General features: G+C 41.5%; 1 protein-coding gene across 1 annotated transcript in view; it reads left to right on the top strand.

Annotated features, from left to right (window-relative positions):
- The window catches only part of LOC138643369 (collagen alpha-1(XXI) chain-like), a 130,792-nt gene that overhangs the window by 28,889 nt on the left and 86,245 nt on the right, over positions 1–15,658 (top strand). The window contains exons 3-6 of the mRNA XM_069732290.1: positions 7,924–8,089; positions 9,233–9,458; positions 13,146–13,319; positions 15,553–15,630. Coding sequence (XP_069588391.1) covers positions 7,924–8,089; positions 9,233–9,458; positions 13,146–13,319; positions 15,553–15,630 — 644 coding nt within the window. The remainder of the gene's footprint in view (positions 1–7,923; positions 8,090–9,232; positions 9,459–13,145; positions 13,320–15,552; positions 15,631–15,658) is intronic.

Genomic DNA, 15,658 nt, shown 5'->3' with positions numbered 1-15,658 from the left:
CAGGCAAGCAATTCCAGATTCTCACTGCCCTAACAGTAAAGAATCCTCTTCTATGTTGGTGGAAAAACCTTCTCTCCTCCAGACGCAAAGAATGCCCCCTTGTGCCCGTCACCTTCCTTGGTATAAACAGATCCTCAGCGAGATATTTGTATTGTCCCCTTATACACTTATACATGGTTATTAAATCGCCCCTCAGTCGAATTTTTTCTAGACTAAATAATCCTAATTTCGCTAATCTATCTGGGTATTGTAGTTCTCCCATCCCCTTTATTAATTTTGTTGCCCTCCTTTGTACTCTCTCTAGTTCCATTATATCCTTCCTGAGCACCGGTGCCCAAAACTGGACACAGTACTCCATGTGCGGTCTAACTAGGGATTTGTACAGAGGCAGTATAATGCTCTCATCATGTGTATCCAGACCTCTTTTAATGCACCCCATGATCCTGTTTGCCTTGGCAGCTGCTGCCTGGCACTGGCTGCTCCAGGTAAGTTTATCATTAACTAGGATCCCCAAGTCCTTCTTCCTGTCAGATTTACCCAGTGGTTTCCCGTTCAGTGTGTAATGGTGATATTGATTCCCTCTTCCCATGTGTATAACCTTACATTTATCATTGTTAAACCTCATCTGCCACCTTTCAGCCCAAGTTTCCAACTTATCCAGATCCATCTGTAGCAGAATACTATCTTCTCTTGTATTAACTGCTTTACATAGTTTTGTATCATCTGCAAATATCGATATTTTACTGTGTAAACCTTCTACCAGATCATTAATGAATATGTTGAAGAGAACAGGTCCCAATACTGACCCCTGCGGTACCCCACTGGTCACAGCGACCCAGTTAGAGACTATACCATTTATAACCACCCTCTGCTTTCTATCACTAAGCCAGTTACTAACCCATTTACACACATTTTCCCCCAGACCAAGCATTCTCATTTTGTGTACCAACCTCTTGTGCGGCACGGTATCAAACGCTTTGGAAAAATCGAGATATACCACGTCCAATGACTCACCGTGGTCCAGCCTATAGCTTACCTCTTCATAAAAACTGATTAGATTGGTTTGACAGGAGCGATTTCTCATAAACCCATGCTGATATGGAGTTAAACAGTTATTCTCATTGAGATAATCCAGAATAACATCCCTCAGAAACCCTTCAAATATTTTACCAACAATAGAGGATAGACTTACTGGCCTATAATTTCCAGGTTCACTTTTAGAGCCCTTTTTGAATATTGGCACCACATTTGCTATGCGCCAGTCCTGCGGAACAGACCCTGTCGCTATAGAGTCACTAAAAATAAGAAATAATGGTTTATCTATTACATTACTTAGTTCTCTTAGTACTCGTGGGTGTATGCCATCCGGACCCGGAGATTTATCTATTTTAATCTTATTTAGCCGGTTTCGCACCTCTTCTTGGGTTAGATTGGTGACCCTTAATATAGGGTTTTCATTGTTTCTTGGGATTTCACCTAGCATTTCATTTTCCACCGTGAATACCGTGGAGAAGAAGGTGTTTAATATGTTAGCTTTTTCCTCGTCATCTACAACCATTCTTTCCTCACTATTTTTTAAGGGGCCTACATTTGCAGTTTTTATTCTTTTACTATTGATATAGTTGAAGAACAGTTTGGGATTAGTTTTACTCTCCTTAGCAATGTGCTTCTCTGTTTCCTTTTTGGCAGCTTTAATTAGTTTTTTAGATAAAGTATTTTTCTCCCTATAGTTTTTTAGAGCTTCAATGGTGCCATCCTGCTTTAGTAGTGCAAATGCTTTCTTTTTACTGTTAATTGCCTGTCTTACTTCTTTGTTTAGCCACATTGGGTTTTTCCTATTTCTAGTCCTTTTATTCCCACAAGGTATAAACCGCTTACACTGCCTATTTAGGATGTTCTTAAACATTTCCCATTTATTATCTGTATTCTCATTTCTGAGGATATTGTCCCAGTCACCCAGATTAAGGGCATCTCTAAGCTGTTCAAACTTTGCCTTCCTAAAGTTCAGTGTTTTTGTGACTCCCTGACAAGTCCCCCTAGTGAAAGACAGGTGAAACTGCACAATATTGTGGTCGCTATTTCCTAAATGCCCAACCACCTGCAGATTTGTTATTCTGTCAGGTCTATTAGATAGTATTAGGTCTAAAAGTGCTGCTCCTCTGGTTGGATTCTGCACCAATTGTGAAAGATAATTTTTCTTGGTTATTAGCAGAAACCTGTTGCCTTTATGGGTTTCACAGGTTTCTGTTTCCCAGTTAATATCCGGGTAGTTAAAGTCCCCCATAACCAGGACCTCATTATGGGTTGCAGCTTCATCTATCTGCTTTAGAAGTAGACTTTCCATGCTTTCTGTTATATTTGGGGGTTTGTAACAGACCCCAATGAGAATTTTGTTACCATTTTTCCCTCCATGAATTTCAACCCATATGGACTCGACATCCTCATTCCCTTCGCTAATATCCTCCCTTAAAGTGGACTTTAGACAAGACTTTACATAGAGACAAACCCCTCCTCCTCTCCGATTTTTACGATCCTTTCTAAACAGACTGTAACCCTGTAAGTTAACTGCCCAGTCATAGCTTTCATCTAACCATGTCTCGGTTATTCCCACTATGTCAAAGTTACCTGTAGATATTTCTGCTTCTAGTTCTTCCATCTTGTTTGTCAGGCTTCTGGCGTTTGCGAGCATGCAGTTTAGAGGATTTTGTTTTGTTCCAATCTCCTCACTGTGGATTGTTTTAGAAATGTTCTTACCTCCCTTCTGAGTATGTTTTCCTGGGTCGTCTTTGTTCGAGTCTAATGTTTTTCTTCCCGTCCCCTCTTCTTCTAGTTTAACGCCCTCCTGATGAGTGTAGCGAGTCTTCTGGCGAATGTGTGTTTCCCAGGTTTGTTGAGGTGTAGTCCGTCTCTGGCGAGGAGTCCATCATACCAGTAATTCACACCGTGGTCCAGGAATCCAAATCCTTGTTGTCTGCACCATCGTCTTAGCCAGTTGTTTGCATCAAGGATCCTGTTCCATCTCCTGGTGCCATGCCCGTCTACTGGAAGGATAGAAGAAAAAACTACCTGTGCATCCAGTTCCTTTACTTTCTTCCCCAACTCTTCAAAGTCCTTGCAGATTGTCGGTAGGTCCTTCCTTGCCGTGTCATTGGTGCCAACATGTATCAGAAGAAATGGGTGGACGTCCTTGGAGCTGAAGAGCTTTGGTATCCTATCGGTCACATCCTTGATCATCGCACCTGGAAGGCAGCATACTTCTCTTGCAGTTATGTCCGGTCTGCAGATGGCTGCTTCGGTGCCTCTCAGTAGTGAGTCTCCCACCACCACCACTCTTCGTTGCTTCTTGGCTGTACTTTTTGCTGTCACTTGTTGCTGTGTGCCCTTTTCTTTTTTGCTTGCTGGTATTGCTTCATTCTTAGGTGTGCCATCTTCATCCTCTACAAAGATTTGATATCGGTTCTTCAGTTGTGTGGTTGGTGATTTCTCCATGGTCTTCTTGCTTCTTTTGGTCACATGCTTCCACTCATCTGCTTTTGGAGGTTCTCTGACACTTTTTGCACCTTCTGTGACCAGTAGAGATGCTTCTGTTCTGTCTAGAAAGTCTTCATTCTCTTTGATGAGTTTCAAAGTTGCTATTCTTTCTTCCAGACCCCGCACCTTTTCTTCTAAAAGGGCCACTAGGCTACACTTCTGACAGGTGAAATTGGATTCTTCTTCTGGTTATTGTCTGATTGCTTGTACTATATACTGCAATACTGCTAATACTAGTAAAAATCATGGTCTCCTTTGATGCCCAGCCACAGGCTAGGTGTCTAGGCAGGTACAGATGTCTTCAACAGACCCCCAGCTGTCATAACAACCGGTCTGTACCCCATGATCACATCAGAGTCGTGCTTAGAATGACGCTCCCACATGCTGGAGTGCTGTAAATATCGTTGTCAGAAATTGACAGAGACATTTAACAGGTTAATGGGAACCTGTCACCCCCCAGGCGTTTTTAACTAAAAGAGCCCCCTTGTGCAGCACTAATGCTGCATTCTGCCAAGGTGGCTCTTTTAGTTGGGGTCCCTGCCAACGCTGAAATAATCGTTTTTAGAATTTGCCTTTCCTACCTGTAGTTTGTCAGGGGGGTATGTCTTTTCCCCCCTGACACAAACACCTCCCAGCTGTCACTCAGGGCCTCCATGCGCCGGGCGCCACCTTCATTTTATTCCTGAACATCCCCGGCGCCTGCCCTGTAAGTTCCCATCATATGATGGGAGTGGAAGGGCAGCGCAAACTGCGCATGCCCGAAAAAAACCTACAGTGCAGGTGCCGGGGACGTTCAGGAAGGAAATGGAGGCTGCGCCAGGCACATGGAGGCCCTGAGCGACGGCTGGGAGGCATTTGTGTCAGGGGGGAAAAGACATGCCCCCCTGACAAACTTCAGGTATGAGGGGCACATTATAAAAACGATTATTTCAGCGTTTGCAGATACCCAAACTAAAAGAGAAACCTTGACAGAATGCAGCATTAGTGCGGCACATGGTGGCTCTTTTAGTTAAAAATGCCTGGGGGTGTGACAGGTTCTCTTTAACAGTCACGGGCTCTGCTCCACTCCACCCATGGCTGTTAGAGGCAGGTCTATGTATGGCGGATGACAGTAAGGAGTTAAAGAACAGCTAAACTTTTGTTATGTAATTATTCTTTAGTCAATGTAAAGGTATACATTTTTGCAATCTAATTTATTACTTTATTTTTTCCTTCTCTCCCAAGCACTATGCTGCAGTGCTTTTTCAATTACCAGTTTATGTTCCTTTAGAATTACTTTCAACTGCTGCTCAGAAAGACTATGTATACTATACTCAAAGTTTCAAAGAGTGGAATTTCCCTGTATGAGTAGGGGCTGGGAAGCAGAGATACTCGAAGAGAGAATATCGTGAACATGTATTGTTTGAGTAGACTGTACAGATATAATATTTGTTGCGGGTTTACGATGACATAGAGGAGCCAGAAGATTGCAGTGTCTGATTTTTCCTACTCCTGCACTGTTTAGAAGCACTTCAACTTCATATTATATGGTGCAGGGTTTTTTTTTAACAGTTTAGGGGTTAATCTGTTCAGTTGAGAGCCCTTGGAAGCTTTTCTGCATGAAAGCTCTCAGCTGTTCACTATTGGCCACTCCCCTCTACTATGTATTCTGGGCCATGGCAAGCACTCATTGCCAGAGTATCTTCATGCTGCATGGTTAGGAGATGGTAGTTTGTTGTTGTTGTTGTTTGAGAAGGAGTTTGGTGGATTCATCTGAGACTATTACCAGGTTTTCCCTTCCTTCTCCTACTTTGGTTTTTCCCCATCCTCCACTCCCCAGAGTTTACCTCTGTTGTTTGTGTGAGTATATTTGTATGATTGGTATTTTCCTTTATCCCTGTTTGCATTACCTTGTTAGTCTGGTTGGTGCATTATGGTACATTACTACTCCCTTCTTCCTTGGATGGGAAGGGTACAGACAGATGGCAGATTCAGGAGCTAAGTCAAACTACGTGGCCCCAACGTCTTCACCATCAGAAGTAATCTGGGGAACAGGGTGAGGTAGGGTGCCCCTAGCGTTAAGGACAGGGAAGGAGCCCTTGATCCTGAGACATCCGACAAAGGACTCATAACAGTATTGCTGAGCAGCTGTGTTTGGGAGAGAAGGAAGCAAAATTATGTGATGAAGATTTTTTTTCAAAAATTCATCCCTTTACAATATCCAGAAAATTATTAACTTAAAAACAAATGTTAGTTTTTCTTGAAGAATACATTTGTTTCTATATTTTTAGTTGAATTAGCATACATGAAATACATGCTATATAAATAAGGTAGATAATACATGACTTGAGAGCACATGAAGCCAAAATGATTTTATACATATTTGTTTCTGTCAATGAAATATGATATATATGTTAATACCTACAAATCCATGCATACATCTATTTATGGTTCATCTCTATGGTAGAATTTTTCTGCACATATGGCAACCAATGAAACCAGTACAGCAATTAATGGTGGCTGTACCAGCTCTGTGCAAAGGTGCTTAGGCCTTTAGGTAGGTTCTCCATGAATATACACGTGTTTAAAGCACATGTACTGTATGTGTTTTAGATTTACCCAGCCCCATTGAAAAACTCATACCCAACATAATTCCCAATGGGCAAGTCGAACATTTACTCAAACATTAAAAAGAAAATATTTAGAAGAAGTACTCAGTAACGTCATCATTCTCATAGCCTAAACACCTCAGATACATGACTGTGGCTCATGCTCAGCAGCTGATGTAATGCAGGGCACCTATTAAATTTATGAATAGTAATGTTGAAATGCAGCTCATGTTTTTTTAACATTCATAAGTCGCAGACCTGGTATATGCCCAGCTCTAGACCTGTCAGGAATACATAGTGAACATTGCTGTAAAATTGCTCTATTAAATCTATAAAGACTCTAAGAAAATAACCTAGGCGTGAGCCTGCTGACAGGTACTGGAACGAATAACCTGTGCTTCTCCACGTGACAACTGCTTATGCCAGGGCAACGAACATTGGCAGTATCGTAAACCCTAAAATGCAGTAAAGTTGCGGCCATCCCTTCCTTCCATGTCCTGTCTCCATTTATGTTTTAGCCTTGTAATTCACATCATGTATTAAGAGTTGTATAGCACAAGATAGAGATAAGTGTCATAAAGAATAACAAAACGCCCAATACTTTCTCACTTGGACATTATCATGAGATGCAAAGTTACATTGATACCTATGAAAAATATTTATTCCTATTTGAGGAGTTGAGCCTGCACCATTCCCGGCAGATGATTGCTTTGTTATTCAGCTATCATCTGCCTCTAAGGGTATGTCTCCACGGTCCGTATCAGCAGTGCTTTGGATTCAGCTCCGTCCAAAGTGCTGCCCGCTTTTGTATGCGCCGTGATTCCGCATATGTTCATTGAACCATGCGGAATCACCGCATCCTATACAATGGACTGTGATATTTATCTTGTGGAGACTGAGCTCCTCCACAAGATAAATTGAAATGCTGTGGTCTAGAAAGACGTGCCGCATGTGCGTATACGCAGGGAAGCCGGAGGTGTTCCTGCACGCAAAGTGGAGATGTGATTTCATAAGATACCATCCACTATGCTGTAACATTTGAACGCTGCGGCTGTACGCAGCATTCAATCCGCAGCGAATACTGACTGCAGTGGAACTCGGCTTACGTAGTGAAAAGCCACAGCATGACCCCCACATGTGAACAACAGCCTTAGGCTATGTGCACACGTTGCTGATTAGCCTTAGGAATTTCTGGTGTGGATTTTGCCTCTCCTGGCAGGAAACGCAGCTGTGGATTTTGGGCGGATCCGCAGCGGTTTTTGTGTGTTTTTGCTGCAGTTTTTGTGCGTTTTTTTTGCGGATTTGCTGCGTTTTTTACCCCTGCCTATTTCTATAATGGAATGGGTACAAAAACGCTGCAGATTCGCAAAAAAGAAGTGACATGCTACTTCTTTTAAACCGCAGCGTTTCCACAGCTGATTTTCTGCAAAGTGTGCGCAGCTTTTTTTTTTTCCTCATTGATTTACATTGTACTGTAAATCAATTGCGGATCTGCAGCGTTTCTGCACCTCAAAAAACGCTGCAGATCCTCAGAGAATCCGCAACGTGTGCACATAGCCTTAATCAAAATGTCACAGGTCTACAGGCAGTGCCTAGAGGACCTACTCAATATTTAAAAACTAAATTAAAAACAGAAATCAATGAAAATATACCTAACAAAACATATTATCTGTTTTAATAGTATACTGCAAAGGTTTCATAATTTAAAAGAAATGATATAATGCTGTTTTATGCTGTTACTTCATAATAGAAAAGGAGTATTTTGTGAATTACATATAGCACTTCTAAGCTTGTTTTCTTACAGAATCCGTGTGCCCTACCCGAATTCCTGTAGCGTCACGGGATGAAAAGGGATTTGAGCTTCTTGTGGGAATGAAAATTCATAAAAAAGGTGAAAAGATAATAGGATCACTGGCATCGGAAAAAGCCTATCTACTTAATCCTGATGTAGATGTGACTGAAAATACAAGGTAAAAATCCTATTATTCATATGCAATATTCAATACAGATCTACTCTAACTAATACATTCTAAATAATCACTGATGATTAATCATTTACATAGAAAAGATAAAATAAATTAAAGCTCTAGAAATGTTTTGAGAATGATTTCCACAAATACATGTTGTGCAATACGGGGACAACCACCAGGGGTAGCAGAAGTGGGGTAACAGAAGCTCACCTGAAGCGAAGATCTGATGAGCTGGGCAAAACTCCGCTAGGGGGCAGTAGAGAGGTCGGACAAGCCAAATCAGCAACAGTCGGGAACGCAGTATCAGAGGAGAAGACAGAAGCAAGGTCTGAACTAAGCCAGGGGTCAGAAGCCAGTCGGGAGCACGGTATCAAGAGGACTAGATGAAAACACAGCCAGAAACACGCCAAAGATCAGAGCCAGATGGGGCAATCCAAAACAGGAACGCAAGAACGCAGGGCAGGTCAGAAATCAAGCCAGGTCATGCACAGCGGGAAACAGACACACAGAAAAGGATGTTTCAGTAGTCGAGGCGGGAGTTGATGAGGGCATATACAAGCATTTTAGTAGATTGAGGGTTGAGGAAAGGACAGATTCTGGAAATATTTTTGAGCTGGAGGTAACAGGAGGTGGAAAGAGCTTGGATGTGCGGTTTGGAAGACAGGGCAGAGTCAAGGGTTACTCCGAGGCAGCGAACTTCCAGTACGGGGGAAAGCGTGATGTCATTTGTTGTCATTTGTTGTGATAGATGTTGTGATGTCATTTGTTGTAAAGTGCTGCGGAATATGCTGGCGCTATATAAATAAAAAATTATTATTATAGATAGATCAGGTAAGGAAGATCTGTGAGATGGAGAATTGCGAATTGACTTGATGAGGATCATCTTCATCTATGCTGTATGAGACAACTGAAGTGAATTGCTTAAATTCTCCCAAATCCAAATTGGAACCATAAAATAAATAAATGAATAATATATAAATAAAGGTGTTAATATTTTATTGTCACCAATATTGTATTTACAGTCTGATGAAATGAAAGATTATTTCTTTGAGTGTTATGTAGCCTTACATTGTGTGTTATTTTGCCTTTACTGTATTTCTAAGACAGTTATTTAGCCTTTATAAACCAGCATTTGTTTTCCAGAGACATATTTCCAGAAGGCCTGCCCCCCTCCTACGTGTTTGTAGCAACCATACGTTTAAAGGCGCCTGAGACACATGAGGTTATTGACCTGTGGAGAATATTGTCCAAAGCTGGAGAAGTCCAGGCAGCAGTGACTCTAGATGGTACAGACAGTTCAGTCATCTTTACTGTCACACTGATGAGTGGAGACATGCAAAGAATAAAGTTCAAAGATTCAAAATTAAAGGTAAAGGACAGGTGACGCTCATTTTAAGAGACGGTTGAGCTCAAAGCTAGAGCAGAAAAATGTCCTGTTTGACCACCATCTGAGCAAGGTGGAAACACAATGTCCATACAGAAGAATAAAAATGTATATTAAGACATACATTGATGAGGGCTATGGTAATTGATCCAGGAGGCTTTACTAATCCTGTGTAAATTAGAGAGCGTAAACTTATACTGGACAGTCTGAAAAATCAACCAAATATATCACAGATGGATGATAAATTGGGACAGTCTTTAGACTACTTCGTCCAACTTTACACCACCCTTTTGATGGCTTACTTTTACACCAATTTATTTGCGTCTTACATTTTGGCACATCTTAAGCTAAGCCCCTTGAAGCTAGGTCATGATCTTCCTCATTAAGACCTATTTTTGAGCTAAGCATTGACAGTGTTTTAAACACATAATAAGGCCTCATTCACACATCTGTGTTTAAAGACGTACGAGAGAAAATTGTACTAATGTCATCAGTATTTTGGATCAGTGTGTCATGTGTGTGTCGTGTTTAACATCTGTGTGTTATCCGTGTATGGTCTGTGTGTCCGTTTTTACCATCAGTGTGTTCATCAGTGTTTGGTCAGTTCGTTATCAGTGTTTTTAATGGATGGACAAAGAAATAAATGACAAAGCTTCTCCTATCCATTGCAATGCTGAATCCGTACAACACACTGATGGCACACGGATGCCATCCATGTGCTGTATGTGTTTTTCACAGACTCATAGATTTGTATTGGCACTTTTCATCCGTGATACTAGAAAAAAATGAACATGTCTCCATGGGTTTTGCACAGAAACATGGTACATGAAAAACACAGACATGTAACATCCTACATTAGAATGAGTACATGAAACATGGACATCTGAATGAGGCCTAAATAGGTTTTATCTGGATGCTATAATTTGCACCACTTTGGTGCATTTTTTTGGCAATGTCGAGGTGCACTCACAAGATTAAATATTCGAATGCTGTGCCTTTTTCAGCTAGCACACTAATGGCATGTATAAAAACTATGGACAGCATGAATCAGAGTTTGTTCTATCATTTAGCGAGAGAGAAAAAACATACAGTTAAAAGCCGGTCACGGACAAGGTGACTAGGTTGACTAGTCCAAGAGGCAGCCCCTTGGTGGCTTCTCCCCCATTATACTACCATTGGGTGACATATCGCTCTTAATCTACACATATAGGTAGAGACCTATAACCAGATGTCACGGGGATGCCGCAACATAGTGGTGCCAGAAGATCGAGGTGTCTGGCTACATGTACATTTGCGCTGGTTAGAACTGCTTCACCTTCCTATTATCAGTTCAGGTTTTCCTTGCTCTGTTCTTGCAAGTGTTAAACAGTCCTGTTTGTCTCCTAAAGCTCATGGTACTGAGCTGTCTTAATGGGGAAGGATCTGGAGTGACCCTTCACAGTTAACCACGTGATTTCTAAATTAATCCACAGGGGGTTGCCAGCAACTGAGAATGACCAGACAGAGACGTGTCTCTGTTTGGGAGGATCAAGGCAGATCCCTAACCCCGTTTATTATGTCACCTCTTTTATAGTATTTAGCAAGTTATACTTCAACCAATAGTACAAAAACACACTTGCAGCACTTAACCTATAAAAATGCAGGAAAACCGGAAACTACATATATGACCGTGTCTACGTGGCATAGAAAGAAGCATAACAGCATATGCGTCAGAGTCTTACACAGCAATACACCCCCGGGTCTCATATCTTGTTCAGACTGGAACAATCTGGCCCCACAACAGCCATGAACTATAGCCTAGTTAAGTAACAGAATTTATCTCGTAAACAACAAGATGGAGTCACAAGCACAAAATAGAGCCCTGGTTCTAATATTTCTTAATTTTGGTCCTTCACAGTCTCAGCTGTGAGTTCATCACTTCCTCTGGTTTAAATACTCCCCTCCAAGCTTCAGTTGTTGCCAGTGAGAGCTTGCAGCTGCCTGGTTTGAAGCTGGAGGAGATAGCCGAGAAAGCGATGTTTCAGGAGATATCTGCATGTATTTGGCTTGTGTGCGTGTCTCACAGTCTCTATTCCCATTTGGTTAGCCTCACCAGCTCCTTCCCTATTTCCCACTCGATTGTTTGAGAGTATTTTTGTGTAATTGCAGTTTTCTTTTATACCTGTCTGTTTATCCTCTGTGCTTTGTAGTACAGGAGGACAAGCATTAATGCTGTCCTACTCACTAGCCAGGTGTCATGACCAAACAGGGGTCATTCCAGCAGACGGCACAATGCACACCAAACAACAGTATGGAATGGGAAGAGGAAAGCCCTCACAGTAGGGAACAAGGGAGGGGGCACCTTCTGAACTCTAACCTGTGCCTGTCCCTAGACTCCCCTAACACCCTAAGCAGGTACTTCCCCTTGCCGCCATGTCGTGTCTAATCCCTGTTTATCTCTTCACTATTCCCTGGCCAGTGCACTGGCCAGCAAGGATGATAGCCTCACCACTGCAGATGGTAAACAACACAGGGAGAGGGACAACAACAATACAGACATAAAAAGCAAAAATAGAACTTAACACTTTCAATGTTGAAAAGCACAACACAGCTAAGGATACGGCACCACGACCACAAACTCCAAGAACACAGCAGAAGCATCTCTTCAACCAGAGAGCTCTTTACTCCAGGCTTGGTCAGCATAAATTACTCTATCACCGACAGTCAGCTGATGCGTCAGGTGATCATTTAAAGGATGGAGGGAGTGGTCACCGCCCAAATCAGCTGACCAGCAACGCAGCAGCTGCCAGCAAAGAAATAGACTTTAACCCTTGCTGGCCTGAAAGGAAAAAACATTTAAATTATAGCGGAACCAGAGCTGCCACAAATGAAAACCTGAATTGTGACACCAGGGTGGTACTTAGGGTAGCACAGGGATAGGAACGTGATCACCGTATGGGGTGAAAGAACCCATCTAGGGATGCTGGGGAGCTCAGGGTGACAAAGGGCAAGTATCAGGGGTGCTACATTGTATTCTTCCTGAGTGGCATAGCTTCCTCTCTCCTGTCTCGCCATGCACCGTTTTTCTTTGGGTAGAAGAGTGACACCAGGGGGACCAAGGTGGGAAAAATACTCTGGGGATTGGCCCCTTGGACTAGTCACCCTTAAGGTCCATGCTCCGCTTTTTTTATAAGTACTTTCTCCATAGTGTTTCAGAGCAAAATATACCTGGCTGAAATTATAGAGCTGTTTTTCATGTAACAATTCAGCTGCCTGTTTCCCTTTCAGTAAAAACACAAATTTACTTTGTCCCAGCAACTTTGTGAATAATTATAATTCATAAGAGTGCTACCATTTTGTGTCAACAGCTACTATGAAGATTTAGGTGTCTTCTTGATACAGGCTACATAATGATAAGTCTGATTCTGCGGTCATGCGCTGTTGTCTTACATATGAGCATAATTCTTCTAAACCTACATAAGAGTATGTCCACACAGTGTTTTTTGATAACGATGTACACATCTAGTTTTTAAAGCACAAAACGTAACCTCACATATGAGTGCAGCATCAGACTACACTACATTTTAAATCTGTAACATCAGACAGGTTTGCTTTAGAGCTGCAGATCCATTCTTTCAGATGGATTAACGTAAGCCTTGAAAAATAATTTCTTTATTTTTTATTTTTCTTCAGGAATTATTTGATGAGCGGTGGCACCAGTTGAAGATACTAGTGCGAAATAGAAGTGCTGTTTTATTTCTAGATGATTCTCTCATTGAAAACAGAGCCATGGAAGAAATTGGACCAATTTTCATCAATGGAAAAACTCAGATCGTAAAGAAAGAAAATTCAGATCAATCAGTAAATGTGAGTAAGTGTAACCGAAAAAAGATGTTCCACATCTATGATACTGACAACCTATTCTTCACAGCTTTAAAAGGGTTGTCCTGACATATACTGATGACTCCACCAATAAACTGTGCTCAGTTCTGGTGGCAGACAGCTGTAAACAATTTGCAACCTACCGGTATATATAAAAGAAGTGCACAAAGAGCCCAAACATAATAAAAGGTAGAGCTTTATTGAAAAAACTCTAAAAGATGAATAAAAAGTAGGAAACCAACAGGTGGCATGACAACACTAGGATATGGCAAGAGGTAAATACAGAATTCACATAATACTAAGACGATAAAGGTACAGTGCCTTGCGAAAGTATGCGGCTCCCTGGAACTTTTCAACCTTTTCCCACATATCATGATTCAAACATAAACATACCAAATGTAAATTTTTGGTGAAGAATCAACAAGTGGAACACAATTGTGAAGTTGAACAAAATGTATTAGGTATTTTAAATTTTTGTGGAAAATCAAAAACTGAAAAGTGGGGTGTGCAATATTATTCAGCCCCTTTAACTTAATACTTTGTTGTGCCACCTTTTTCTGCGATTACAGCTGCAAGTCGCTTGGGGTATGTCTCTATCAGGTTTGTACATCAAGAGACTTAAATTCTTGCCCATTCTTCCCTGGCAAACAGCTCAACTGAGGTTTCATGGAGATCGTTTGTGAACAGCAGTTTTCAGTTCTTTCCACAGATTCTCGATTGGATTGAGGTCTGGACTTTGACTTGGCCATTCTAACACCTGGATACATTTATTTGTTAAACATTCCATTGTAGATTTTGCTTTATGTTTGGGATCAATGTCTTGTTGGAAGACAAATCTCCATTCCAGTCTCAGGTCTTTTGCAGACTCCAACAGGATTTCTTCAAGAATGATCCTGTATTTGGCTCCATCCATCTTCCCATCAATTTTAACCATCTTCCCTTTTCCCGCTGAAGAAAAGCAGGCCCAAACCATGATGTTGCCACCACCATGTTTGACAGTGGGGATGGTGTGTTCAGGGTGATGAGCTGTGTTGCCTTTATGCCAAACATATCGTTTGGCATTGCTGCCAAAAAGTTCGATTTTGGTTTCATCTGACCAGAGCACCTTCTTCCACATGTTTGGTGTGTCTCCCAGGTGGCTTGTTGCAAACTTTAAACAACACTGTTTCTGGATATCTTTGAGAAATGGCTTTCTTCTTGTCACTCTTCCATAAAGGCCAGATTTGTGCAGTGTACGACTGATTGTTGTCCTATGGACAGACTGTCCCACCTCAGCTGTAGATCTCTGCAGTTCATCCAGAGTGATCATGGGCCTCTTGGCTGCATCTCTGATCAGTCTTCTCCTTGTTTGAGATGAAAGTTTAAAGGAATGTCCGGGTCTTGGTAGATTTGCAGTGGTATGATAGTCCTTCCATTTCAATATGATCGCTGGCACAGTGTTCCTTGGGATGTTTAAAGTTTTGCAATTAATTTTGTATCCAAATCTGGCTTTAAACTTCTCCACAACAGTATCACGGACCTGCCTATTGTGTTCCTTGGTCTTCATGATGCTCTGTGCTTCAAACAGAACCCTGAGACCATCACAGAGCAGGTGCATTTATACGGAGACTTGATTACACACAGGTGGATTATATTTATCATCATTAGGCATTTAGGACAACATTGGATCATTCAGAGATCCACAATGAACTTCTGGATTGAGTTTGCTGCACTGAAAGTAAAGGGGCCGAATAATATTGCACGCCCCACTTTTCAGTTTTTGATTTTCCACAAAAATGTAAAATAACCAATAAATTTCGTTCAACCGCACAATTGTGTTCCACTTGTTGTTGATTCTTCACCGAAAATTTACATTTGATATCTTTATGTTTGAAGCATGATATGTGGGAAAACGTTTAAAAGTTCCAGGAAGCCGAATACTTTCGCAAGGCACTGTAGAATGTAAGGCTAATAAATATGTGTGGCCCAATACAAGTGAATTGAGCAAGCCGCACTTGTCTAGTTGGAATGTGGCAAGGAATATGCATATAATGTAAATGCAGTCATATGATTTTGCCGTCGGCACGGGAGAACCTTCACAGCGCGCTACACACAACAAGAGGATTCACAGCTCTGCAGTCAAATAGAGTGACTGTAGACTTTTTTTGAAAAGCCTTGACAACCCCCTTTAATTTCGAGAATGAAATTAATAATGGCTAATATTCTGCTATATGTTTAGATGGAGATACAGAAATTAAGATTGTACTGTGATCCAGAGCACAGCGAAAGAGAGACAGCCTGCGAAATCTACTCTGTGGTGAGTGTTAGAATTCCTCAAATGTGAG

This window comes from Ranitomeya imitator, chromosome 6 (assembly GCF_032444005.1).
Source record: "Ranitomeya imitator isolate aRanImi1 chromosome 6, aRanImi1.pri, whole genome shotgun sequence".
Lineage (NCBI taxonomy): Eukaryota > Metazoa > Chordata > Amphibia > Anura > Dendrobatidae > Ranitomeya > Ranitomeya imitator.
Note: the sequence above shows the minus strand (reverse complement) of the source record. Positions and strands in the feature narration are given on the sequence as shown.